The sequence below is a fragment of the Anolis sagrei genome, chromosome 2 (genome assembly GCF_037176765.1).
Source record: "Anolis sagrei isolate rAnoSag1 chromosome 2, rAnoSag1.mat, whole genome shotgun sequence".
NCBI classification, from domain to species: Eukaryota; Metazoa; Chordata; class Lepidosauria; order Squamata; family Dactyloidae; genus Anolis; species Anolis sagrei.
The window spans coordinates 192726081-192754050 of NC_090022.1; the positions used below are offsets into that span (position 1 = coordinate 192726081).

The window sequence follows — 27970 nt, forward strand, 5'->3', positions numbered from 1 at the left end:
CCACCAGAGTTGGACAGGACTGGGCTTGATATCAGGGGAAAGCTTTACCTTTAAAATTTGGGATCACCCATTGGGATTACCTTTCTGCCCACTAAACCAGATTATATAGTTATTGAGTACCATTACAGCTGTGCTATTCCAAGTGTGTGCCTATGGACCAACCTTGTTCTGCAAGCTGCTAGTCCATTGCAAGTTTCCAGGAAAGAGAAATAGTCAGTGATGTGCACAAATAGTGTACCAGTCTCTTGTGATTGTTGCTGTTGTTACATGCCATCAAGTCAACTTCAACTTAGAAAGAAGAGACTTCAGGATCCCTGGTCATCAACAGCCTTGTTCAGGTCTTGAGGATTCAGAACTGGGATTTACTTGATATGGGTCTTTTCACCTATAACACAGTCTTCCTCTTTTCCTATTACCTTCTGCCTTACTAAGCATTTTCTTTCCTAGTAATGTCTTCTCATGACATGGCAAAAGTATGACATGCTCAGTTTAGTAATCCTGGCTTCTAAGGAGACTTCAGGCTTGATTTACTCTCAGACCCATTTGTTTCTCCTAGGAAAACACTCGTACATTGACACATTTCAATTGTTAATTTTCTTTCTGTCCACTTTCTTCACTGTCCAGCTTTCAGAACCATATGCAGGATCCATGCCTGGTATTTTGAGAAAAACATCCTGCTAGTCCTCCAATCCCATCAGCTATCTTAAGAAGAGCTGTGGCAATAGCCCCCCCCCCCCCAACTCTCCCTAAGGATCTGGTTCTCCAACTGGTTATGTTCTTTTGTTATAAAAACTCTTTCTACCTCCTTTTTGATTCCTTTTTTTAAACTATGTGTCAACAGGGATGTCCTGGTAAATGCTGAAGTGCAGGAATTGACCATGAACAGCAAAGAGAATTTTTTTTTAAATGCAGGAAATTGTCTTAAGCAATGGCAAGGGGAAATACTTCTTCAGCTCTTGCAACTTTTTTCTTGACCTGGGAGCAAATATTTTGTAAAAGGTTTTGAACTGTCCATTCCAGAACACGCCATTGTAGAAACTTTGCATTATTACTCATTAGCTCATAACAATACGTTGTGGCTGGGAAAATCCCTCTTTTGCTCACCACCGCTGTGTGCTCTGCAGACACCCAGAGTTAAAAGAGAAAGTGGGGGTTGAAACCTAAGGATCTTATTGCTTAATCCCAAATGCTGTAGACATACTGAATCCAGTCTTTAATTGTGATGTGGCAGCTAAAATGCCAATAGGACTTTGGCCTGCATAAATAGGAGTCTAGTGTCTAGGCCCAGGGAAGTCATGCTACCCTCCTATTCTGCCTTGGTCAGGCCACACCTGGAATTCTGGGCACCGCAACTGAAGGGAGATGTTGACAAGCTGGAATGTGTCCAGAGGAGGGTGACTAAAATGATCAAGGGTCTGGAGAACAAGCCCTATGAAGAGTGGCTTAAAGAGCTGGGCATGTTTAGTCTACAGAAGAGAAGGCTGAGAGGAGACATGATGAGGGCCATGTATGGCTATGTGAGGGGAAGTCATAGGGAGGAGGGAGGAGGCTTGTTTTTTGCTGCCCTGGAGACTAGGATGCCGAATATTAACAGCAAACTACAGGAAAGAAGATTCCACCTGAACATTAGGAAGAACTTCCTGACTGTGAGAGCCGTTCAGCAGTCGAACTCTCTGCCTCTGAGTGTGGTAGAGGCTCCTTCCTTGGAGGCTTTTAAACAGAGGCTGGATGGCCGTCTGTCAGGGGTACTTTGAATGTGATTTTCCTGCTTCTTGACAGGGGGTTGGACTGGATGGCCCATGAGGTCTCTTCCAACTCTTTGATTCTATGTGAGTCAACATGCAGAATAAAGTCTATTGATGTCTATTGTGGGTGGGATTAATAATAGGATTCAGGGCTGCATATTTGAGGTCATGGTCTCAGCTAATAAAAAGTCATGGTGCCCCCACACCTTCAAGTTGTTGCCACACTGTTTATTACCAATCTGTAAGACAATCTCTTCTATTCCACAATTCCAAAGTTTATTTTGAGGATTTTGGAGAAGGCTTTTTGAAACTCTTAGTGAGACCCGAATCCTCTTGGTGACATCTGCTGAGGGCCATTCATATCACCCAGTTATAGCTCTATGATTCCACTTTTACTGTCCTTTTGCTGAACTCACACAAAAGCTTGATTTACTTACCTCTTCAATCATTTATCCTGAAGATTTCTCAGAGGTATTTGAGAAAAGACACATCCTCAAGTAGTCAAAGACCTCTGTTTGTCATAGCATGTCCTTTTACCCATTTAAACATCTCGAACTCACCCAGTTCATTTGGTAATTGATCCCTGGGAAGAGGACGCATAACACTATGTAACAAAATTTGAAAAAAATCTGTTCCTGATTTGAAAGTGTTGTTTGTGTTTAATCGTGCAGTTTGTTGTTGTTCATTTGTTCAGTCATTTCTGACTTTTCGTGACTTCATGGACAAGTCCACACCAGAGCTCCCTGTCGGTCGTCACCACCCCCAGCTCCTTCAAGGTCAACCGTGCAGTACTTACTTTTAAAATAATTCTTATACTCCAGAAACGTTTTTTGTGGCTGCCACAAACTATGTTGAATTGGTTGAGACTCTGTGAGATATTCATTGAAAAACTATAGAAAAATGTGCTGTAGGATGTCCCGCAAAAACAAAGTTTTTGTAGTTTAATAAACTTTTCCCATGTTTTGTGATAGAACCAATTAGGAAATGACATTTATAACCCAGGAACACAAATTGTGTTACATAGTGTAATTTGCAAGTCGAACTGCCAAAGGCGGAAATCTCTGAGGCAATCCAGTTACTGGAGGGAAATACATTAATTTCAGGGAATATACACTTCCTCCATGTCTTAAATTTCTAATCTTCTCTATTATGGCAAAAGTACACACAAAAAGGAGGCAATAACTGTGGGAGAGATTGCAAAGCATGCAAGGATGACAGAATGTCCTCCTAATGAGGAAAACGCCTCCCTGTGATTTCTTTCCATTTTTTCCCCATGGGGAAAATGTGTTATTAAATTTAAAAACCATGGAACCCATATCCACATGAGAAAAATTGTCTCTCTGGAATTTGTTAGGCCATCCAGGCAATTTTATGGTATATCATATGGATGTTATTCTTAAAGATGAGACCTCTCTAAAAATCCCAAGGTCCTCTAATGCAGTGGTTCTCAACCATTGGGTCCCCAAGTGTTTTGGCCTACAACTCCCAGAAATCTCAGCTAGTTTACCAGCTGTTAGGATTTCCGGGAGTTTAAGGCCAAAAACATCTGGGGACCCACAAGTTGAGAACCACTGCTCTAATGCAACTGTATGGTGTGCTGAGACTAGAAGTCAGTTAATTCAATGTGTTTAGTTGTAGCTGCAGTTTCATATAACCATGGTCCAGCCAAGAATACCCGGTGTGTGTGTGTCTTATTACGTATAAAACAAAAAAAGAAAAAGGCTGGATCATCCACCTTGCCCATTGTATTTGTCTCTGTTTCTTCCATTTTGACAAAAAGGTTATTTTACCTAACATATTTCATTAAGATGTCCTATTGGAACAAAAGGCTAGTTCATCAAGGATGACAGGATCCAAGAAATTATTGAAACGCTGACATTATCCATAGAATCCACATGGACATCCTACAACAACCTGAACTCGTGTCCAAATTATAACGTGTCCCTGCTGCTGCATTTTCTGGTTGTTCATTACGGCTAGATACAACCTTTAACTCAATGCATTTGACAGCAGCTCATGATCCAGTTTCAGAAGGCTGCAAGATTATATACCATGTTCACTTGTATTAAATTTGTATTTCATTCAAAGCCAGCAATGGCTTCCTCTTGAGACACAATACTCACATTTTGAAAATCCCCTCCCCCCTCTCTTAAATCAGTTTAGTCTTAAATATTAATAATAATGCTTGATTTTCATTTGTCTGGACAAACAAAAAGAAGCATGGGACACTCTTGAAGTTATGTGGGTCATTCTTGTTTGTGTCTCTAGAGGGAAGTATTACCACACCAGAAACCAAAGCCTGTTGGATTCCGTCTGCACATCAGGAATCAGCGCTAAGACCAGAATGCCACCCTCAGCCCCTTTCATCCCATTCCATCCAGTAACATACAAACACATTTCTTCTCTTCACTTCTCCAGTTTAATATCTTAGTACATATATATATATCTTTCTCTGCACATATATATATTTATATATATAACTCTCTCTATTGATTTTGTTCCAGCCACATTAACGTGTATTTTTCCAGCAGGTTTTGAGATTTGTACCTTTTCTAAATATATATATATATATAATATATGTAATTTTTTGTCTTTTACACCACTGATCCATTGAAACTTTGATCCACACAGAGACAGAATCACAGCAAAAGGAAAGGCCTCTAATCCCACCAGAAGAGTGTGGGAGCGGGAAACGCTTTCCAGACAAGAATAAATAACAAAGATACCAAGTTAGCACTTTAAATTGCCCTCCCCAGGTCCCTTGGTGGGGGGAGGAATATATCTCTGGGGAGAAAAGGTTGGGGAAGGACAAGGAGTTGTATGATACAGGGTTCGAGCCCCCTGTGGTATCCCCCTCCCCAACCTGACAATAAGTTGCAAACACAGCTCAAAGCGTCATGTCACGACACAGCTACGACACGCGACTTTGCAGCTACCAGACCATCACGTGTTTAAGTGGCGTTTCACCCCCCCTGCCCCTGTGGTTTTGGTTTTCTTCAAAGGGGCGGGGGTGTGAGGGAAGGCGACACAGCTTTAGGGAATCAAGGGAATCACAAAAATAGAGTGGGGGGGTTTCTCTTGTGTTATATACAAGGGGGAATGGGAGGGGGAACCCAGCCCTGGGATCCAAAAGTGAGCCCCCCTCCCAGAACGTCCATGGGTGGTTGGTGGTGTTTTCTTTTTCACCCACCAACCAAAATGGCGGAAGTATCCCTTGGCTACAGTGGCAGTAGTATGGCTGTTCTCTGCAAGGACTTAACTTCCAAGCAGGATGATGGCTAGGTTGAGTGGTCAGACCACGAGGGAGAAGGGAGAATAGGGTCCATGGAAGCCATCTTGTCCTCCCCCACAGGCCCAGAATGGAGTCAGTTGTGTCCTGCTTGTCCTCCATTCAAAGGGCAGTATGGGGTTGGAGGGCTGGGAGACTGGGGAGTGGAGGAGCAGTTGGACCTCTTGGCCATCAGTGAATGTTTTGGAAGGGGATGTGCTTGAAAGTTTCAAGGGTGACATAATTGCGCCATAAAAGGTAGTACAGGAAGGGTGTGTGCCAGGATTAAGGCTTTGCCAAGTAGCCGGTTGCCAAGAGGAGAAGGAAGGAAGTGCCAATTGTCAGTGGGAAAGGCAGAACCTGTAGCCAAGTGAAGGGTTGCTTGAGAAGGGACAACTACCAAGAGGAAAACGGTTGAAGGCAGAGGAGGAGGAAGGGGAGTGGCAATCGATTGGCTTATTCACAAACAGCGACACAGACACCTTTGTGGCCACAAACACAGACATGGCCTCAGGAGGGGGTCCCCTCCCTCGTGCTATATACAGAGATCCCCGGAGACCCCTCTCCTCTTCCTGTCCCCTTGCCCTAGGGGTCCCCCTGCACCAGGGCTGGGAGAAGAGAGCCGGGCACAGAGTTTTGCATATTCGTGTAGAAGAAATGTGGACTTGAGAAACCTGCAGCCTCAGATTCAAGATAGAGGACTCCGGTGAGCGCGGGTAGAGGGGGACTCTCTGCTAGTATAGATGTGGGAAGCTTCTGGAAGGAAGGTAGTATTTTGAGAAAGTAGGTACTAAATGGTAAGGATAATTCATTTCCTAAAGCAGAGAGCAGAAGGAGCTGGGAACCATGGGTCTTGCGTTGAGAAAGGAAGGAAGATATTCATGGGCATTTAAGGGGAAACGAATGGGTTCCTTTCTGCAAAAATGTATCCCAGCACACCGTAGAAGGCCTGAAATGGACTGGGTAAATATTTCAGGAACCTGACAACAAACTTTCCCATTCCAAAGCATGAGCATCCTATTTCTGGACACAGTTTGGCCCATCTTTAGGCCTGCTTTCAGCCATAGATCTCAAGGGGTCCCTCCCTTACCTGGGATTGCTGCTGGATATGGAGGGTGCAGTGAGATGGGGAGAAATTTCTGAGGTGGACCTCAATACATTGTGGAGGGTCCACCGTTTTGGTTCAGATGGGAAGTTTGGGGTGGGCAAAAGAACTACTGAGATGGGGAGAGAGAGAAAGATGAGGTATGGGGAGTATGGAAAGTCTCAGTAGACATAGAGGGAGCCCTAGTGTGGAATAGGGAAGCATGGAGGAAGTCAAGGATCGCAGCGTGGAGGAGGGAGGTCTCTCAGTCGGAGAAGAGGCTGGCGAAGCTCTGTCGGAGGCTGCGGATGCTCTCAGCACGCACTTCATCCTGACTAAGGCTGCCCCGTGGCACCGGCGCCTCTGCAAGGGGGAAGGTATTGGTCAGAGACTGGGATTTGCTAAGGAACATTGGGGGAGGGATGGAGGGCAGGAAAGAGGGGAAGGGAAGGTGAAGAGGAGAGATGAGAAACACACTATTAATATCAGGTGAGGCAAGGTAACGAGCTTGCTTCTTAAGTAAAGCTGGGAGGGAGAGAAAGAGGTAGGTGGAGGGGAGGGGATGGATTTGGGAAGCATCTGCCTTCTTCCCAGGAAAGTAATAGGGGAACAAGCACAGGACAGTAAACAGGGCAAAGCAAGTGGAAGTTGAAAGCAAAGTTCCCAAACCCTCACCCACTTACATAGCCCTTCAAAAAGTATGTTCAGTAGGAAATGGCAAAAAACAGAGAATCTGCCCTGCAACAGTCAAAGGACTCAAAATGGATTGGGGGAAATACAATATGGGGCATAGTGTCCTAACTATTAAAATCAGACACTTCTAATTTAATTATTGTATGCCCTGGATTATTAGTATTAGAGGGAAGAAAATTCTCAAGCACATTCATCTTAGGAAGTAAACTTCCCCATTCAGGTTCATTCTGGTGCTTCCAATTCAGAATCTCACTGGGATTTGGGATGGGGTGGTAAAAGTGTGGGCCAAGGAGCATGCGAGACCCAGGGACACACAATAAAATAAATTCAACAGACTACTTCAAGGGAAGGTTAATATGGGCTCCCAAAATTGTCCATTCCTGAGGTGGCATTAGGAATAATAAAATATGCCATTTTAGGCACCCAGATGACAAATACTCTCCGGTGAATATTTCCAGTATGAAATGAGATGTTTGCTTTCCTCCTCCGCAAGAAATATTTCATAAAACTCCAAATATTTTCTGAAGTGTTTCTTGCCTATTTGCTCTACTTTTCAGCAGCATTTGGTTAGGGGGAAATCCCTAAATTTGTATGATCACAGCCAATCAGAACTAAGAAACTAATATGATGGTATCAAGATGACACACAGCCATCAGAGTGAGAGCAGCATAGTTTGTGCTACCTCTTTAAGCTGGAATTTCACTTCAACTTCTGTGCTGACCTCCATTTGCAGAGCTTTAGTTCTAATGCTAACAATGCTTATTAAAAATTCATGAGTTACTGAAATAAAGATTTAGGCAAAAGCAAATCTGACAAGTCAGATGTGCTCTTTGAGAGTGACCAAATCTGCGAGCTGCCTTCCTTTGCTTTTTTTGTACATCACGCAGAATCTAGCAGCTCACTTTTGTTTTAGAGCTGGTTGTGTTTTTGTTCTTTTCCAAACAAAAACCCAAACTTTCTCCCTTCAGAGTGGTAAATAATAAAGTGGTAATTGTGGGCCATTAGTGATAAAGTTTAAAAGCCAACAAAGGATAATCCTGAATAGCTTCCAGTGGGTTACTGTGTTTTCTCCCACCATCCTACTGTCCTACCCAATACTCCGCTAACTGTGAAACTCCTCCCCTTCACCCACCTTTACCAGGATATCTTGGCCTGATAATTCCTGATTAATTGAAAATAGGGTAAAAGCATAAATTAAAACCAGGTAGCCTTAAGTAAAATGCATTTACTTTGCACAGCTCCCTCTGATACTGGAATGGGAGGAGCAGAAGGGAGTACATGTGATGCACAATGCATGGCTTGGGCTTTATGTCAATGAAGTGGGCCAGCCTAAACAAAGCCCTCCTGAAATGGGAAGCAAACCCACAACTTGTCACTTTACTACTACCCACCAGCCACCCACCCAAACTCAAATTGCTAGAGCTAGCTAAATCCCTTCACAGAGAACCTCAGAGTCCAACGCTTACTTCAGCTGGGGCTGGGGTGGAGGCAGGTCCTGACTGGGTTTCTGGGCCACTTGTGGTTTTCCTTGGCTTGGTGGAGGGCGGCTGCCTTGTTGCCCCGGGCCTCCCGGGCCTTGCCCCTGAGTGCTGGGCCTTGGCTGCTGGGTCGTGGGTGGGGATGGGCGCTGCTGCTGTGCTCCTGCCCCCGGTGGGCGCTGTTGAGGTGGCCCTCCCTGACTGCCCTGCCGTGGATGTTGCCGTGGTTGCCCTCCTGCGGCCGGAGGGCGCTGCTGCGGCTGTGATGGTGGTTGCGGTGGCTGCTGTGGTGGTTGCCCAGGCTTGGGGGGAACTGCTCCTGCAGGCCGTTGCTGAGGAGGAGATCCTTGCTGCCACTGCTGCTGCCCCCCACCGCTAGGGCTTGGACCTCTCTGGGGCTGTGGGGATTGTGGAGCAGATGGTGGCCCCTGCTGGCGAGGCTGCTGGGCTCCTGGGCCAGGCTGCCGCTGCCCTATGGGACGCTGCTGTGCCTGTGGTGGGGGCTGCTGGGTGGTGGGGCTTGGAAGGCGCTGACCTCCAGGCAGGCCCCCTGTTTGTGGGGAGAGGCCGGAGAGCTGCTGGCCTTGGGGAGGGGGCCGCTGCTGAGATGGAGGCCGCTGCGCTCCTGCAGGTGGCTGCTGGGGCCCTCCTGGCAAATCAAAAGACAGAAAGGAAGAGTGATGTTCATGGTGATGAAATCATATTTTTGTCCTCACCGAAACACTCCAATCCCAACCCATGCAGCATCTTTCTTTTAAGCCTCGTCCCCTGCTCCAAGCAGCCTCCTTGCCAAGAGGTAGCCTCACTGGTAAGGCTTGCTCAATTGGGTATGAATTCCAGCTCCTGTATTTTTTAAACTTTGCCAATCTCAAGAGCATTTCAAGTACTCTAAAACTTTAACTAGTGGTACAAAGGTACCTCTCCTTTCTCATGTTTCCTCCCAAAATGATTACTGCTTCCCCTGAGGAAAGTGAAGGGGACTCAAATGAGCCACCAACTCTGTTACCAGTTCCTCCACACATTCTTCCCACTCTCTGCTGATCTTGGGAAGGAGATGGCTGTTGCAGACAGATTTGGAAAGTGAGGAAAGACAATACCTTTGTTCTATTCGAGGGAGCTCTATAACACCTTGATTTGTTCCAACATCGGTCCAGGTTTAAATTTACGGGAGCCTATCTTGGATCCAATTTGGCAACCCTATTTGCCCTCTTGTCACATGCCCCACTTCTCTCCTATAAGACTTCCCTGCAACATAGAGTCATATTTACCCTGGGGTGGGGGTCTCTGTTGGGCAGGAGGGCCTTGTCGCTGTGCAGGTTGAGCTGACTGAGCCTGAGGACAAAAGGAAGCAAAGCAAACCAGAAAAGAGTTGGAAAAGAACATTCCCACCTCCCTCCATTCCAGAGGCATCAACCCCTAAAGTTTAGCCACTCTGGGCCCAATAAGTGCTTCAATGTCTGGATTAAGCTTTACTCAGGATTTGTTTATACTGGCCAGAAAACCCCAAGTAACCCAGCGTCGATCCTGGCTCTCTTCATGACGTTCAGAGACTTTCAGCCCTTAACATGGGGTAAACCAAGTTGAACCAGTTTAACGCCACACTAAAGAAAGTTGAGAAATTCATCAGAGTTGCAGCAAACTCCAAAGCAGCTCAACACTTCAGGTAGAGTGTAGACAATAGACCAGTTTTGAAACAAACCAGACCCCTGTCTACATGGGCTGGCACCACCAATCCCCTTATCCCTGTAGTCATCAGCACAAAGAAAGGGGGATGGATCAAGCTTGTGGCGTCCCATTTTTAATATTTATTTTTTTACTTTATTTCTATGCCATTCTATCTCACCCCAAGGGGGACTCAGAGCAGCTTCCAATTTTGGCTAATATTTAATGCCACAATTATACAAAAGTGATTAAAGCTCTGGGAGAATTTCTGGCCATTGCTGGTGCTTCAACCAGAGAGGAGGGGGATCATGCAGATAGCTCTACCAGTGTCAGTAAGAGGTGCCTATGATGATCAGGAGCTCTTTTGGACCTGTGAGACTGTCTGGTGTGGTGACAGGAAAGGTAAAGTGATGGTCCACCCGGGATGCATTAGGTTCAACAATGTTAATTCATTGCATCACCACAGCCCCATGCCAATAAAATGTTTTAAAAAGGCAAATACAAAGATTTTACCCCACCGTTATGTACTGGGCATAGAATGTGTGGACACCTCCAAGGCATCCTAGTCCCAAAATAACTGGTCAGTCTAGAGAAGTCCCCGGTTACCTTCACTAATATATCTCCTATTGAGGTGCAATGTTCTCCCAAACCCATCCCCTATACGGCTATGGTCTCCTGCAGACCCAGTAACAAAGGCTGCCTACAATTTCCAATGCAGTAATGGGCAATAGGTAGATTGTGTACAGAAGCTCTTACATGGGCCTAATGGCAACTGAGATGGATATGAAGAACCAGTGAGCATTCCAGCACATTTGGCTCAGCACATGAAGCTGCCTTCTTCTGAGTCTGGTGAAAAGTCCATCAACTGAGTCACATAAAAGTCAGAAGTGAATGGAAAAGCAATTGGGTAGTTGTAGGTTTTTCAGGCTGTGTGGCCATGTTCTAGAAGCATTCTCTCCTGATGTTTCTCCTGCCATAGATGCAGGTGAAACATCAGGAGAGAATGCTTCTAGAACATGGCCATACAGCCTGAAAAACCTACAACAACCCAGTGATTCTAGCTATGAAAGCCTTCGACAATACATTGGGCAAACATTTTTTCTCCACCTCCCATTACACTCAAATGTGACAAAAGAAAAACAAAAATTGCCAGTTGTTTCTGGGCAAGAAAATTCAAGCACAGTACTTAATAAAAAAAAAAATCCAAAGCCTAATCACATAACATGTCATTAACATCAGACATTTTCAGTTGCAGGATGTGGGGTATCACTTCGGCTTAGATGGATTTAAACTATGAGTGAATCAGAGGAGACAAAAGGAAGTATTTCTCCACAGAACGTCAAGCTAAACTGTGGAATTCATTAACACAAGATGGAGTTACGACAACCTTCAACTTAAATTCCCACAATTCCTAACAGCTGGTAGGTTGTTAGGAATTGTGAAAGCTGAAGTCCCAAACACTTGGAGGGCTGAAGTTTGCTCATGCCTGCTTTAACAGGTGATTATAATTCTCAGAGGATTTGGCTCTCAGTATCTGTGCCTGCCTAGTCATGATGATTATTTGCTGGGTGAGGGTACTTGTGGGAGTCTAAATGCTCGGGGCTGCAACTCCCATAGGCCATTGCAAGCAGAGACAATGGCCAGAAAAGATGGAGACTGTATAGGTAGTAAGCTGGCAGTCACTGTGTAATTACTGTATGGCATGAGATGTGCTTACAGTCTGAACTTTTTTTTCATGTTCTTCAAAGGCAAGATTAGAAAAATCCAGGGAGGAGATATCTATCAGCAGCTACAAACCGTGATAACTAAATAGAGCCTCTCTTCAGCCATCACAGACTAGTATTATCCTATGATATCAAATGCTGGGAATATGGATTAGGGGAAGGATGTTACTGCAAGAAAAAAAGAAACAGATTGAGGAAGCTGAGCAAAGCTGAGCTGGACCAGTTTAAAACATGGCTGGAATTTCATTGTGGACTTGCTTCTTCGTAAGTAGAATGACGTCTGCAGGAAACAGAAGTGAGTAGTTTATCAACGTTTGTATTCAGCAAGGGCGTTACTACAGAGTCAGCAAACAAGACTGTTGTGCATTAGGACCATTGTTATCATGCACCATTTAACACAGTATGCACAAAGTTAGATGACATAAGACTGGGATAGAGAAATCTGTACCATGTGTTCTTCCTGGAAATGTATATCTTGAACACAAGAAAAAATAATTTCAAAACTTTTCTCCAAGAAAAATTTAAGGGTTTTAATGCATTTCAAATGATTTTTGTGTGTTGGTTTGAAGGGGGGGGGGGGGATTTCTCATACAAGATGCTTGTGCCCTTACGGGGTCAGTGTGGTGTAGTGGTTTGAGTGCTGGGGTAGGACACTGGGAACCAGGGTCTGAATCCCCCTTTGGCCATGGAAACCTTGGGTGAATGACACACTCCCATCCTCAGAAGAAGTAAAATCAAAGGCTCTCCAAACAAATCCTGCCAAGAAAACCATATGATAAGTTCACGTTGCTTTTGTCCTGTCAGTACACAGCAACAATGGCAGTTTTGCACACAAAGACAAACTGTTTTTTGTGCAAATGAACTTTGCACAAAACGCCCTTACAAATACAACTATTTGCAGCAGTAGAACCATATTTCAGCAGGGTGTCTCAATCTGTCAGAACAACTTGCTTATTAAGGATTTGCAGGTGTTATTTCCTGCCTAGTTCTGTGTGGCAAAGGTATACTGTATAGATTTCTCCTCCCATCTACCCAGAGGATACATACTCAGGTCCATCCTATGACGCTTTCAGAACGGAGCTCACCTGAGCCCATCACATGACACAGGGCTACTTCCGGAGGGGCTCTGGCCTGGCTCCATCCTGCAAGCACTGTAGGACAGAGCCCTGAGAACACAGGAGGCTTCCCGTGTTCTCATTTGGTAAGCCAGGAAAAGCACAGGGAAAAGCCGGGCAGCAATGCTTTTCCCCGTGGGATGGTGATGTGGGCGATTCGTAGAGTGGGGCGACAGTTTTCCCCGCTGCCCACCGGATTTGACCTGCTGCCCTACAGATGCCCCCGCTTTCCCCCAGCTTGAGGACCTTCATCTGATAAGTTCCTTTATCTAGAACAGAGACAAAGACCATGTCCCCTTCCGATCTTGCTGAACTGCAGTTCCCAGCATTCTTTGCCATAGGACCGAATAGAGTTGCAATCCAACATCATCTAGGAAGACGTGAGTTATTCAGAATTGAAGGAGAGATGCTCATCTTAAGACATACAATATTGTGTTGCTCCATGCTTCTATCCAGATCCCAATGTAACCAATTCCATAATTGTTTCCTATCAGCCCAATACCCCCATTCTCTACCCTCCTTCTACTTATGGGCTCCTTCAGTTTCTAGTAAGCAATGAATGTGGGTATGTTAATTTCAGATTACAACCCCCAGTCAAGAGGCCATGCTTGGCAAGAGAATCTCATGTTACATCTAATGGAGAGAAGAAAAGGATTAACCACAGTTGAGTATATGAGATGAAAATCTCACTGTAAGGGGCTTCAGATAGGAAGAAGGGAGTGATACCTGGGTGTGCTGTCCCGAGGCAGAGCGCACAGGTGAGGGCACGGGTGTGCGAGGAATAGCCTGGGCCATGCGGGTCAGGACCAGGTCCACAATCAGGTGCTTATCTTCATCCTGGTGATCTCCAATGAGAGGCATGGATGATCCCACTACCTAGGGAGGAGAAGGAAAGAGCAAAAAGCAAAAGAAGTGACCCTCTTTCCTCAAAATTAAGAGAAAGCGTAAGTTTGGAAGCTGAAGTAAAACCACATATAATGGTGGTAGTGATTTTTGGGGAAAAAACCAAATGAATCCATAAAATGTAGACAGTAAATAGACAATCAGGAAATAGGAAATGGAGGTTGGCAAACTGAGGAATAATGAGGTACAGTGGCTGAGACCAGGATTTTTTGCCCAGGGTTCCACGAAAGGTCGGCAGGAGTGCCACAGGTCAATGTTATTGGGAAAAAAATATGGAGTTGCAGATATATTGATCCTGGTGATCTCCAATGAGAGGAATGGATGATCCCACTACCTGGGGAGGAGAAGCGTAAAATTACTGACTCAGTGGGATTTCCCTTTGGATTGACTTACAATTCAGCCACAGATTCAATAAATTTACTTATTTATTGACCACTCTAACAACCACCATGTCAGACTACACAGAGAAGCCATTGAAATCCACAAGCATGTAGACAATTTCAACAGAAAGGAGGAAACCATGAAAATGAACAAAACCTGGCTACCAGTATTTAAAAAACTCTAAAATCAGGACAGTAAATAAAGAGCAACACTCAAATCGCAGGGGAATTCCAGACAGGAAACAATTAGGGCCAGCTAACGCCTACCAACAAAGGATTCCCCCTGGCAGGAAGCAAATGGGCTTTGAAGTTGTGAGACCATTAAATGCTAATCAAGGTTGCCAATTGCAATATTTACACCTGCCTCAAGCAGGCAAGAGTTTTTTCTCCCACCCTGGACATTCCACAGATAGATAAACCCCACTTGCCTAGTTTCCAACAGACTCCTCAACCTCTGAGGATTCCTGCCATAGATGTGGGCAAAACATCAGGAGAGAATGCTTCGCAAACATGGCCGTACAGCCCGGAAAACTCACAGCAGCCCAATTTACTTATTAACCAGTAGAATTCTACCCAGTATTCTTATGCAGGGCTTCCTAAGAGAGTTAATAATTATTTCAAGGGTTTCTCTGATTTAAAAAGGATGAGAAAGACTGGTTGAGAGGCTGGGGAGAAAACCAGGAAGTCCCTGCTTCAAGTCTCTACACTGCCATTACATAACAAGACAGCTGTGAGATCCTCCTTCCCCAGCTCCCCCCCCCCCCCCTATCTGTAGCATTAAAATAACAGCAGATGATGTGCATTACAGGATATTTGCCGAAGGGATTACTGAGAAAATGTGAGTGCTTTGTTCATAAATGCTAAGCAGTAGTATTAACAAAACAACATGGGACAAGCAATGGTTACTTTAAAATATAGTTGGGCACACAGAGAAATAGCTGGATCTAAGCCAACTTTGACTTTTAACAGAAGCAAGGTCTCCTTCACATGTTAATTTCAGTGGGCGCAGGTCGTATCTTTATGAGCATGGACAGGAAAATGATGCCCTACCCAAAAAGAACAGGCATATCATAAAATGTTGGTGAAAGGTTGGAGAGCTTGAACATATTTCCAGGCTTCAATCAGAATGCCAGCATTGGATTGTCTTTCTGGGACAGACTGGGCAGCATTCTCAACTTCCCTCAGATTTCGCCTTGGGCCACCTCAACATAACAAAACACTACAGTGTTTTCTTTCTCTTTCTCTTAAAATGCTGCTGCTTGAACCATATTTAATTTGAAAATGAGTGAGAAACTACAGTGATTATAGGGGAACATTTTCTGACTCCTGGGATTCTCCGTGGGCTGCATAAATTGCCAAAGCCACCACTCCTTCACCACTTACCCAGAAAAGGAAAAACAAACAAACATGAAGTCCCCTCCTGGTTTAGAATATTTTCTCTTTTTTATATATATTTGTCAGTGCAAGGAGGCCTTCAGTCTCTTTAAAAGATGAAGTAATGCTCCTGGATGTTTTGGGCAGAAAAGGAATGTTCTGAAGAGTCTGGAGATGTTTACGGCCACAAAAAGAGCCTTGTACAGCCACACGTGGGCCACATCTGCCCATTCCAGCCACAGATTTACTAACTAAACTTTTCCTGCAAGGGTGGAGGAAGGAGGAGTAAATTGGGCTCCCCAATGAAGTGAGGATTGAGGACAGCCCATCTGATGCTGTGGCCAGGGACCCAGCAAGGCCAAGCCTCGTACTATTGAAGTCGAACATGCCCCCCCCCCCAACAAGGGATGGTAACTTATAGTTCTGCAAAGGACAAGGGTACCAGACTGCACAATAGGGGTTAAGTCTTGGTCAATTGGCCAAGACACTAACAACAATGAGGACCCCACTAAACTTCGGGAACGGCTAGACCTTGGGGTCTCTGCCTCTCTCTCGAGAGCTGTAGTTTCCCCAAGGACCTGCTTCGCTCTCAGCTCTGCAGAACTCCATCCTTTGGCTCAGTGGAAACCAACCAATCCCTCCCTGTGACTTTGGATTTTCTGCCACATGTTTTGGACTCACAAGGGCATGTTTTCACTCATGAATTGTCCCACCTGAACCATGGACTCATGTCTTAATAAAGTTATATTAATCAATTTCTCTGACGGGTGGGGGGGGGGGAGGTTGATATGAATTCCCCTGGATTCCTGTTTCTTTTCCCATATATTTTTCTTGGCATCCAAACCCTTGCCCCTTCATCGTGAGGGGGCATATCAAGGAAGCAGCCAGCTGTTGGAGGGGCAATTAGAGGCAACAAAAGAAACCCATATCTTGAGACTCTGGCAGGAACAATAGAACTTGGACTTCCTATTTGATTTCAAAGCAGGGCCATCAGGCTGGAATTTCCTTTTGCCAACTTTTTGGTCATTTCACAATAGGGGCGAGACGTCACAATAGGAGGTCGCCTTCTCAATTTTTGTTTGCTTCTTTCAAAACCAGACATTTCCCAAGTCTCTCCCTTGTGGCTTATCTGATAGTAGCAGGAAGACCAGGGTAAAATAAACAAGGATCATCACAAATCCCATCAAGGACAATAGGCTGGGCATCGCACCCATTAATTCATTCACCGGCTCATTGTTTCTGCTTCGTCCCGCCTCCCTTCTCCTGATTCGCCAGGGCGCTGAAGTGGAGGGAGTCCTCCCATTGGCTCCTGCGCAGCGAGGGAGCTCTGCGATTGGCTCAGGCGCAGGGCGGGCAGCTGCGCCTCCTCCCAGCTGGAATCACATCAGCCAATCACCTGTGAGCTGGGTGGAGGGCAGGGGGGGGCAGCGGGAATTTTGAACTTTTAAACCTGTAGATTCCTATAAAAATGCCTCTGATCTCTGTACTAGTATGCTTTGTAGGCAAATTATTGCTACATCGCATCTTTTTCAGCTGAATCGCTAATAAAAACACCTCGGTGACCGCTTCTTCGACTTTGGTGAGCTTTATTCTGAATTTTTAATCCTAATAAAATCGCTGAAATCAGGCTTCTCTGGCTCGCCAAAGCAGCGGACCCTCCTTGGCGGGGTCTTAGGGTCTCTCCTCCTGGAGAAGACCCTCCTAAAGGTCCTATCTGCTTCACTATCCCCTGCTCTGCTGTGGGATTCGGAATCATGAGCCCATCAACCCACTCTGAGGCTGGATTTTTAAGTGATCAAGACTTTTTAAAGATCACTGGGACAAATTAAAGGGCATCCTTATCTATGCAGGACTGTTTTGCTTCCACTCTACATAAAGAAATCACTGGTACAATTTTTCACTCTATTGAATGGCTTTTCTTGAACAAATGCTATGAAAATCTTGAAAGCACAAGTTTCTCCATCCTAAGACTCCCAGTCATCTTTTCTAAGTAACCCAGGACAACCAGTTGTATTCTCACAGTAATCCTGCTTGGATCCCCAGCACTTTATTCCCAGCCCTACAGATTGTGTTTGCACAAGCCCTTGTCCTGCCCTATTAGTCTCAAATCTGCATATGTGCACTTCTCTCAGCTACTAGTTGTTTGATGTTTGGTTCATGTCTTATATTTTATTGGTTCTAACAAATTTTACTGTTATATGTTCTTAAATGTGTTACTTTGTAACCTTTGTTTTTACTGGGCTTGATCCCCATGTAAGCCATTCCAAGTCGTTTTGGGGAGATGGAGGTGGGATATAAGAATACAGTTATTATTATTATTATTATTATTATTATTATTATTATTATTATTTAAAACACAACAAGATGAGTCTACAGCAGACAAGATCACTATTATTATTATTATTGTTATTGTTATTGTTATTATCCTGGGTATGTCTACATGGGCCACATAGCCGAAATTGGGCCAAAAGTCACTTCCACATGTTCACATGGCATTCAGGATCTCCTGGCCCCTTATGTCGAGTAAAACTGTTAACCAGTCAATGCCTGCTCCAGAGCTTTCCTAAACACATGGCCTGGGTGTAATTCAAAGTAAATTTCATGAACTCTCTGGAGCTCCATGGCTACTGCCATTCCATTTCCCCTATGCTCCATGGCACATGTAAAAGATGATGGCACTAACGTTTTCTGATGTTTGATGGAGGAGCCATCAAGCTCTAGAGAGTCCCTGACTATCACTGGGTGCATTTTGATGTCAACAAAAGCACCTGGCAATGGCCAGAAACTCTCTGGAGTTGTTACAATGATGAAAAATAATAATAAAAAAGTAAGACTGACCATCTAGTGTGGCCGAACCAGGTTCAGACTGACCAGATGTTGTGAAAACACTTCTGCAGAATCTGGAGCTGATCCGAAGAATTGCTGCAGACCATATCCATATTTAGGTGTAGGTAGGCTGTGTGTGTTTCTGCTTTCAAGTTGCCTATCAACATTTGGCAGCACCATGCATTTCATAGGGTTTTCTTAGGAAATGAATAAGCTGTTAGTCATTTCCTCCTGCAATATAGCCTTCCTTGCTGGTCTCCCGTCCAAATAGTAACTAACTAGGAAACCCTACTTCGCTTCCAATATCAGATGGAATCTGGTACCTTTAAGGTATTTAGACCTTAGGAAGCAGGCAGAGCTCAAATGATAGGACGATTGATACCTAGCTTCATGACCAACTAAGAATTTGAAGTCAGGTCTGTCAAAAAAGGCTCTATACTAAATTTTTGACATTTATTTATGCTGTTTAATTAAAGTTGATTAAGAAAGAGATATTTCATAAACATTCTTTAATCAAGCAATGGTCTTCATTAGCAAAAACATTGATAAAGAAGTCAAAACATTTCTTTTGAACTTCCCTCTTTCTGGAAGACTTTGGGGATTTAGGCCAGAATCCAAGCATTGATATGCACATATTTAAGTGTGGCTTACATGCTCACATGTGATTCTTTTTGGACAGAACCCTTAGTGCTATTCTGTAGCCCTTTGAACAACACCCTAAGCCTTCCTCTTCTGTAGATGCCAAGTGTCTGGAGGGACTTTTGTTACTGCTACTGTTTCTTACTAGTGGGAAGGGGAGGAAAGGGAACAACAGTTCAAACCATACCTTTGAGGGGAATAGATACAATCTACCTGTAAGTACACTCCCTGTTCCTTTCTGTGACCTGAGACAAACTGATTCCTCATTGTCTGACTTGTCTCACTGTATAGCAGTGGTAGCAGCAATGGGTTCTTCTGAGGGTAAATAGACAAGAGGGGGTAGATGGGGTGCAAAGCACTAGAACAGCTTTTGTCAACCTTTGGACCTTAGAAAAACCCTTGGAATAGTGTCCAGCTGTCAGGGTATCCCTCATACAATTATTAATTGTAAAGCTCAAAAATGTTGATTTTTTTCCAGTTACAATTTCTTACCTAGGGATATCTCATGGAACTCTAGCTGAGAAACTCTGGACTAAAGGAAAGCCTCTTGTGCCCCAGCCCAAAAGATATCCACTAAAACATATCTGCAGTTTTACTTACCTGCACCTGGGGAAAAATTGTCTTTCTAGGCATTTTAGGTCCTTTAGGAAATCTTCCCTAGCATTGCATTGGATGACCTCTCTGGGAATCTCTGGGAATCTCTGGGCCCTTCCACACAACCATATGACCCAGAATATCAAGGCAGAAAAACCCACAATATCTGCTTTGAACTGGAATATCTGAGTCCACACTGACATATATCCCAGTTCAAAGCACATGTGGGATTTTATTCACCTGTGTAGAAGGGGTCTCTGAGTCCTCTAATGGGACCACAGGTGAGGTAATTTAGTGAGATTTGGTTACATCCACAGTTTCACATAACCATAGTCCAGCTGGAAATCCATCCTTCCATGGATACATGGAACATGGGAAACGTAGGAAATGGGACTAGAACTCTGTGGGTGGAGGATCACACACCAACTGCTTGATTTAGGATTGCAGCTTTGCATACCTTGATATTTGCGGAAAGTAAAGATCTGTGCACATGAACCTGCGTGCACTCATGGGATAAGCATCTCACCTCAATGATGTGGTCACGCCCATCCTTGCCATGAAGAGCTTCCACTGCACAGATGTCCAAGCCACCAAAGATTTCTGAACAAGTGTCCACCCAGAGCTTGTACCTGCCAGTCAGGGAAGGAGATGGGAAAAACAACAAGAAAAATATGGTTCACACACCGACAAGGAGTCCTTTCAAGCCTCCTTTCAATGCCTTTTGGATGGACATTTTTTTTTTGCTAGGAGAAGTCACAGAGATGAGGCTGCTTCTCTTTGTCAACCATCTACTTATAATACCCTTCCCACACGAGTTTCCCCTCCCCAGCCTTTGCTACTCACCTGTCAGACATGGCTATTTGCTCCAACATGGCAGAGCCAGTGTTGGTCTTCCAGTTGCCAGAAACAGAGGTCCTCCTGCCGGGGGAAGGGGACACTGTTAAGTGTTGTAAGGCTTCCAGACAAATGACACAGAGCAAGCTATTCTTTGCAGATAGGGTCTCAGAGATGTGTAGATGAGAGAGGAAACACTGAGAGGTTTTTTACAAGTTTGAGAAAAAAGGGCCTTGGCCAAAGAGGGATTGTCAAGCAAAAATGTCATTGTACTGTCGAAGGCTTCCTTGGCCGGAATCACTAGGTTGTTGTAGGTTTATTGGCCTATATGGCCATGTTCTAGAAGCATTCTCTCCTGATGTTTCACCTGCATCTATGGCAAGCATCCTCAGAGGTTGTGACCTCACAATCTCTGAGGATGCTTGCCATAGATGAAGGTGAAACATCAGGAGAGAATGCTTCAAGAACATGGCCATATAGGCCAATAAACCTACAACAACCCAAAAATATCATTTTGAAGAGACCTCAGGGAAAGTGTGGGGTGTGATCCAAGCTTTTCAGAACACGAAACATATTAAAAAGAAATGGACAGAAAGGAGAACCAGACTTCGTTGTGTAGGAAAAAAATCAGCAAGGGCCCTTTTTTTCTTCACTCATATGACACATGTCACAATTTCATCCCCTGTGCAACCATTCAAGCAAAATTCTGGAACACATTTTTAAAAGTGAAAATATAGTTAAATAAACATTTCAGAAATGATTGAAATCAAACTCAGATGCATGGAATTGAATTCTGGAAGGCGGGGGGAATAAGATGGTTAATGGAATGATATTGGAGATGATCACTTTGTAGCAGACATCAGGGGACCATTTACAGTAAAGACCTTTAGCTGTCATGGCTGCATTCTGTGAAATTCTAGGATCTGTAATTTGATCAGAGCCACCAAGGAAGATCTCAGCAAAACTACAAACCCTAGTGTTCTGTCGTCACTGGGTCCGAACAAAATGTCTTTATTCTATAGAACGCACACTTTAAACCCAGTGGGAAGCCGGGATGCCCGAAGAGAGATTGTTAGAGACTTCCAGAAGTAACAGGCTTTAGAGTCTTTAAAAATACAACAAAGTCTTTATTAAGGAACAAATCTTCAAACAAAACTTCACGGCTTTACTATTCAAGTCTTTAAGAGATTGGCACTAACTTGGTTTGACTGTACTATCTCATAAGGAAGAACTCTTTATAATCCCTCCCAAGCCGTCCATCACCTAGGCCTCGCTGGTCTGGGTAAAACTGCCGATCCCCAAATGCGTCTGGAAACCAAGTAACCTACCAGACGAAGCTAGAAGATGTTTAGCTGGAATTCTGTGGTTCTGCAGTGATGTCCTGTGGAAACTTCAGGGCTGTTTTCCCCTCTGGTGCTGTGAGGCTGAGAGGCTGTGAGCTCTCAGCCAGAGCCTTTGGGATATTTTCCTTCTGTTTCCCTGGAACTGGATGGTCACTGGATGACCCCTGGATGGTCACTGGATGGACCCCGGATCACCTTTGGATGATCCCCGGATGGCTATTTCTATTTCCCCGGAAAGTTTTGAGGAATGAAGCCTTTCCTACGGGACTAGCTGATCTGCGTCCTATAGACTGGCTTCCTTGTGTGACTGACTGAAAAATGGCCCCTTCCCTCCAAAAACTCAAAAAGGAGCGGGACCAGGGAACCTAACTATAATTGGCAGATGGCTTGCCCTATGATTGCAGCCAAAAGAAGCCACCTATCTGCAGGGTCCCTGAAACTTAGGACTGCAATAAACATTAAATGCAAAAGCAAACAGAAATGGAGCTCCTGGTACAGCTGTACCAGCACACCTAGGATTCCACAGGATGGAAGCATGGCAATTAAAGTGAAATCATAGCACTGTGATTCTCTAATATCAAAGGGACACAAGTCAGCAGTAAACAAGTTGCCTCTCCTGACTTGAGCCCCTTTCAGATCACAAAATTGAAGTGCTCCACAGAGAGTGCTACCCCATGCTCACATGTAGGCCTTGTAGTTGGTGCCAATCTTCTGGATACGGACATCATATTTGGCATCGATAAAGGGCTCGGACGTGGCATAGGTTTTGGTGAGAGCCACCACACTGGCGATGTCCTGGAAATCATACTGGTTCTCCACCCTGACCTGAAAAGCAAACAGACCAATGCTTTCTTTCACACAGTGCATGTGGCAATCAAGTCCCCACTGCCCACTCCACCGTGCCGAATTCTCAACAACTAATGGGAATTCTGACTCTTTGAACCTTGCTCAAACCTAACAATTCCAGCTCAGGGACCCCCCCCCCCCCCCCCACAAAAAAATTCCCTTCACTGAAGGAATTGTTGGGAATCAAAAGGTAGAAATGCAGACAGCTTTTAGGCGACAGAATTCTCTTGGATGAGGGAAGAATAACTAGATGTGGTTTCAAAAATGGGATATTCAGCTTGCTCGCGACATTCACTGGGGTTAGGGGCACAGGACTACTGTGAAAGTGAAACACTGTAAATAAAGAAATTGTGATTTTTTAAACCAGATAAAACATCTCTCTAGGAATTTTGAGATTTTCCATCATGACTCCATGGTCAGTTTCCACTGAAAGCTGAGCATAGATCCATATTGGAGGATCTTTGGGAAGAGGTACAAAAATAGGTTTATCATCTATTTTGTCTAGGTTACACCCTTTGCATTCAAGTAGGGCAAGCCTCTCTATTAGACAATAAACACTTTGAATTCAAGAGTTACTACAATATTATGATGGCACTGAATGGTATTTGCTGTGAGGCTGCCCTGAGTCCCCCCTCAGGGGTGAGAAGGGCGGGATACAAGCATATGAAATAAATACAATACAATACAATATAATACAATACAGCATATTTCAAAATGATGGACTCGATTTCAAAGCAATGGCAATATGTTCTTTCGCTATAGCAACATGTTGCAATTACACAAACAGTTCCAAACTGTTTAATGAGCTATCATGTTATCATGTTTGACTAACCATTTTGAGCCAGAAGCAAATATTTAAAAAGTACCTCCGCAAATGAAGAATATCTTATGTTATTTGATCACTGACTTGTGAGTGACTGTGGCAATCATTGTTTGTACACTGCAAGCGGCATCAAGCAGTAATCATTTGAAACTCTCTGCCCTACCATTTTGGTGGTAAGAGTTTCATTCATGGGAAGTTTGTGGATGCAGAGAAATAGCAATTTCAAACTGGGTCAATCTTTGTTGAAACGCCCTATATATATATATATATATATATATATATATATATATATATATATGAGAGGAGGGTACACTTTATTTCAACAGCTATCAGTTTGGGCTGTCTCCTAGATCACCTTTTACAAAGGGACATGTACCTACCTATACTTTAGGAGTGACCTACATGGGGGCAGGGTGAGTGCTTAGCAGAGTGCTCTGCTTGGTAGTAGAAGGAGGCATTTTCTTCAGCTTAGAAAGTATGGCACCACTCACCTTGCCCATTCCAGAATGTGCATGCCCCATCTTCACCACTACGGGGTACTTGGAGGTTGTGAGCTGAAAACAGAAAGAGAAAAATGGAATCAAGAAGGATCACTCTTATTCTGACCAGTATGTTGCAGGAGCCATTCAGTGCCCAATCCTGGTTGGATCTACACTGCCATATAATTCAGTTTCAGAATGTAGATTTTCTGCTTTGAACGGGATTATATTATGCAGTTTCAAAATCTGCATTTTGAAACTGCATTATATGGCAGCGTAGATCCAGTCTCTGTTCCATGTACAAAAGGAATTAAGCTGACACAAAGCGAGGCGTTGCTGTTACTGCTGAGAACAAGCTAAACGTTCATTATCTCAAATAAAGGGTTGGAAGACAATGATAACGTGTGATGTATTAAGAATGAAAATATCTGTTATACATACAGAACCAAATGAATAAACGTAGCATCCGGTTTGCTCATCAATGTGCATCAACTGGTTTCTTGATGCTTGACAACTGGCATGGATTAATTCTATTGAAGCTAGCTTCAAATGGCATTAAATGGCTAGTGTATATGGGGCCATGGTTTATTTATTTATTTCGAGGTTTTATATACCGACCCTCTCACCTTCAAAGAAGGATTCGGACCGGTTCACAACAATCATATAATTAATGTTAATGAGTCAAGAGGAGACAATATAGCCCTTATATTTGAGACACCATTTCAAGAGTCAGGCAGGAAGATCCTCTTGCTGTTGGTTCCTCTTGTTATACTTTCAAGTTGACTTAAACTTATAGAAGACCCTATGAATGAAAGACCTCTAAGTCACCTTGTCCTCACCAGCCCTGCTCAGGTTTTGCAGACTCAGGGCATCCATGGCTTCCATAACGGAGTCTATCCACTTAAGAGATGGTCTTCATTCTTTTCTACTGCCCTCTACTTGATCAAACATGATAATCTTTTATAGTGAATCATCACTTCTCATAATATGGACAAAGTATGACAGTCTCAATTTAGTAATCTTGGCTTCTAAACAGAGTTCTGGCCTGATTTTTTTCTAGGAATCATTTATTTCTCCTTTTAGCAGTCCATGGTATCTATAGAACTTTTCAGCACCACGTCACAAATTAGTGTATTTTCTTCCTACCAGCTTCTTTCACTGTCCAGCTTTTGGAATTATTATTATTATTATTATTATTATTATTATTATGTGTTGTTGAAGGCTTTCATGGCTGGAATCATGGGTTGCTGTGAGTTTTCCGAGCTGTATGGCCATGTTCCAGAAGCATTCTCTCCTGACGTTTTGCCCTCATCTATGGCAGCCATCCTCAGAGGTTGATGGGTCTGTTGGAAACTAGCAACAGACCCCTCAATCTCTGAGAATACCTGCCATAGATGTGGGTGAAATATCAGGAGAGAATGCTTCTGGAACATGGCCACACAGCCCGGAAAACTCACAGCAACCTGTTATTATTATTTACTTGACTTATACCCCACCTTTATCTCAATGGGCAGCTAACAATCTCACACTTTGGTCATGGTTTAAAAAGTGCAATACAAAAATAAAAAAAACAAACAAATAATACAATGTGGATTAAGGAGAAAAAAGGATAAAACATAATAAATAAACTCAAAATAGACTTTAAAACTCAAATTCTCCCCTGTACATAGAACTATACATATCAATAGGAAATACAATGGAATGGACACATATTTGTACTTCAGGGTGTCAATTTTTTCATAGCTGCCCTGCCAAGTCCAAGATTTCTGATATTTTCGTTATTGAGGTCCCCATTTTGATTAATGACTAGGAGAAGATATGAAAAATCCTCACTATTTCACCACCTTGTCGTCTATGTTAAAGTTATGTCATTTGTCTGTGATCACTATTTTTGTGTTCTTGATGAACTGAAAACCTGCCTTTGGTATCCTTAAGAATGTATAAAGGAATGAGGGTGTACCTGCACTAGCTGTTCTTCATACCAAACCATAAACATTTATCAAGCACTTCTTGACATCTTATTTGTATTAGGCTTGACATAAACATGTGATGCAACATGCTCTCTAATGTGCTGTGAGCATTTGAATTATTGAAGGTAATCGTGGGAGTTTCCCTGTCTTATCAGGGCTTGCATATGCAAATCTGGCTCTAGTAGATGATGGCTCAGCCATACATTTGCCAAGACGTGGTGAAAGAATAATACTCCCATCAGCACTCAAAAGGTCAGATGTGCATGAGAAACTCCCGGTTTTGCTAATATTTTCTATAATAATTAGATTATTACTTATTATTCATTACATTGTTTTTACATATGAAAAAGGACTTATTAGAAAATACAATAATGCCTGGAAATACTGAAGGTAGTAAAAAAAAGAGGAATGCTGATAGATTCAATCAAGGAAGTCATGACCTTGAATTTGCAAGATCTCAGCAAGGCACTTGATGATAGAGTAACTTGGGAGTTTTTCATTCATAGGTCACCATAAGTCCAAGTCAACTTTACAGTAATTAAGCTATCACCGTCATCGTCATCATCACTTCATCATCACCATCACTGACAGTTATTGTCGTCATCATCATCATCATCATCATCATCACCATCATCATTTATACCCCACCTTTTCCCCAAGGTTGGGACTCAATGTATTTTACAAATTAATTAAATTACTACATAGTCAAACATACTAAATGTTAACGTTAGCAGTGATTTTTAAAGTGATTTTCCTGCTTCTTGGCAGGGGGTTGAACTGGATGGCCCACAAGATCTCTTCCTACTTTATGATTCTATGATTCTATGAAAGGCTTATTGACAATATTAAAACAAATCATACACGTAGAAAGGAGAAACAACAGTGCAGTTTAAAACAATGCAGCACTTCTCTTATAATCCCCTTACTTAAGAGCCTTCAGTTCTCAAAGCATGTTTGCCTGCCAACAGTAGGACAGCAGGGAGGGGGGACATTCTAGTTCCAAAACCTAGTTGAAACCACTAAGCATGCCATCTCCCTAAAGCATGCACACATTGATCAAACTTCCCCACACAATATTTACAAATACACACACTTTCCCATGTGTTGGAACCCACTGCAGATTACTTCGTTTGCCCACCAGCCTCCAAACTCCAGCAGCAGGAGTTGCTGATATTTACAGACTGAAATGACTCAAATTGGACACCTTAAGTATCATCTCTGTCCTTTGCTCATAGTCCAGTGGTTCTCAAACTGTGGGTCCTCAGATGTTTTGGTCTTCAATTCCCAGAAATCCTAACAGCTGGTAAACTGGCTGGGATTTCTGAGAGTTGTAGGTCAAAACACCTGGGGGATCCACAGATTGAGAACCACTGCCATCGTCCCAAATGAGAGTACAGTCCCAAATTAGAGTACAGTCAATTTTGGAGCAGTTAGTCAAGGCATGTATTTCCCTTGATCCAGTAGGTTTATTCTTGTTGGTGCTGCCAATAAGATTCAGCCCCAGGGTGGATGTTGTGGCCAGGTTATACATGCAACTTTCACGCTAAGTTATCACACTGCTTGGGAAATTTGCTTGAAAAGCTTTCATGAGGATCATAGTTATTCCATCTGCCTGAGAAGAAGCAAAAGCGAGCGACTTGATGTTTCCAATCTAGCTAGAAAAGAGATTAAAGTTTGCAACTGACTGTCAGGAAGCAAAGCTTGAGAAGACACAAAGTTGGGCGATTTGCTTTGGAGGAAGTGGTGGTTTCCCCATTACTATTGTTTCTTCAGCTAGCTTCCCATAGCCTGAATACAAACACACAGCCTGTACATTTGTAAATAAACAGATATTATGAAACCTCCCACAAGTCTTCAGTACAAGGAAATGGTTTGGGGAAAAGGCTACCCTCAAAAAACTACTCAGGAAGTGAGAAACGCAAAGTGATTGCCTCTTGACTGGCACTTGTTCATTTGTGCAAATTTTGCCCTAACACTCATAGTGACCCACGGAAAACTATGAAATCGTTTCAAAAATTTGCCTGTTAGTTTTTTAACAATCATTACTAAAGGAAGTGGAACCACACCTCTGATATACGCAGAGCATTTTAAAACAGAACATTACGAGAAACCTCATTACACACTAGAATACTCCCTCAATAAATGCTGACAACAGCTTGTTTGTGAAAAGGGGAACAAAAGCAAAATTAC

The 27970-nt window shown here is 43.5% G+C and overlaps 1 protein-coding gene across 2 annotated transcripts in view; it reads right to left on the reverse strand.

Annotated features, from left to right (window-relative positions):
- Window positions 1-4127: 4127 nt before the first annotated feature.
- SYN1 (synapsin I) overlaps window positions 4128-27970 on the reverse strand; it is a 169488-nt gene continuing 145645 nt past the window's right edge. The window contains exons 6-13 of one of the 2 annotated variants that reach the window (XM_060762795.2): window positions 23823-23885; window positions 22345-22487; window positions 20329-20403; window positions 20012-20114; window positions 13496-13645; window positions 9537-9600; window positions 8257-8917; window positions 4128-6460 (exon numbers count right to left, since the gene is read on the reverse strand). In XM_060762795.2, coding sequence (XP_060618778.2) covers window positions 6433-6460; window positions 8257-8917; window positions 9537-9600; window positions 13496-13645; window positions 20012-20114; window positions 20329-20403; window positions 22345-22487; window positions 23823-23885 — 1287 coding nt within the window. In that variant the 3' untranslated portion in view covers window positions 4128-6432. Of the gene's footprint in view, window positions 6499-8256; window positions 8918-9536; window positions 9601-13495; window positions 13646-20011; window positions 20115-20328; window positions 20404-22344; window positions 22488-23822; window positions 23886-27970 lie in introns of both variants that reach the window. The other variant, XM_060762794.2, reaches the window with a different exon arrangement.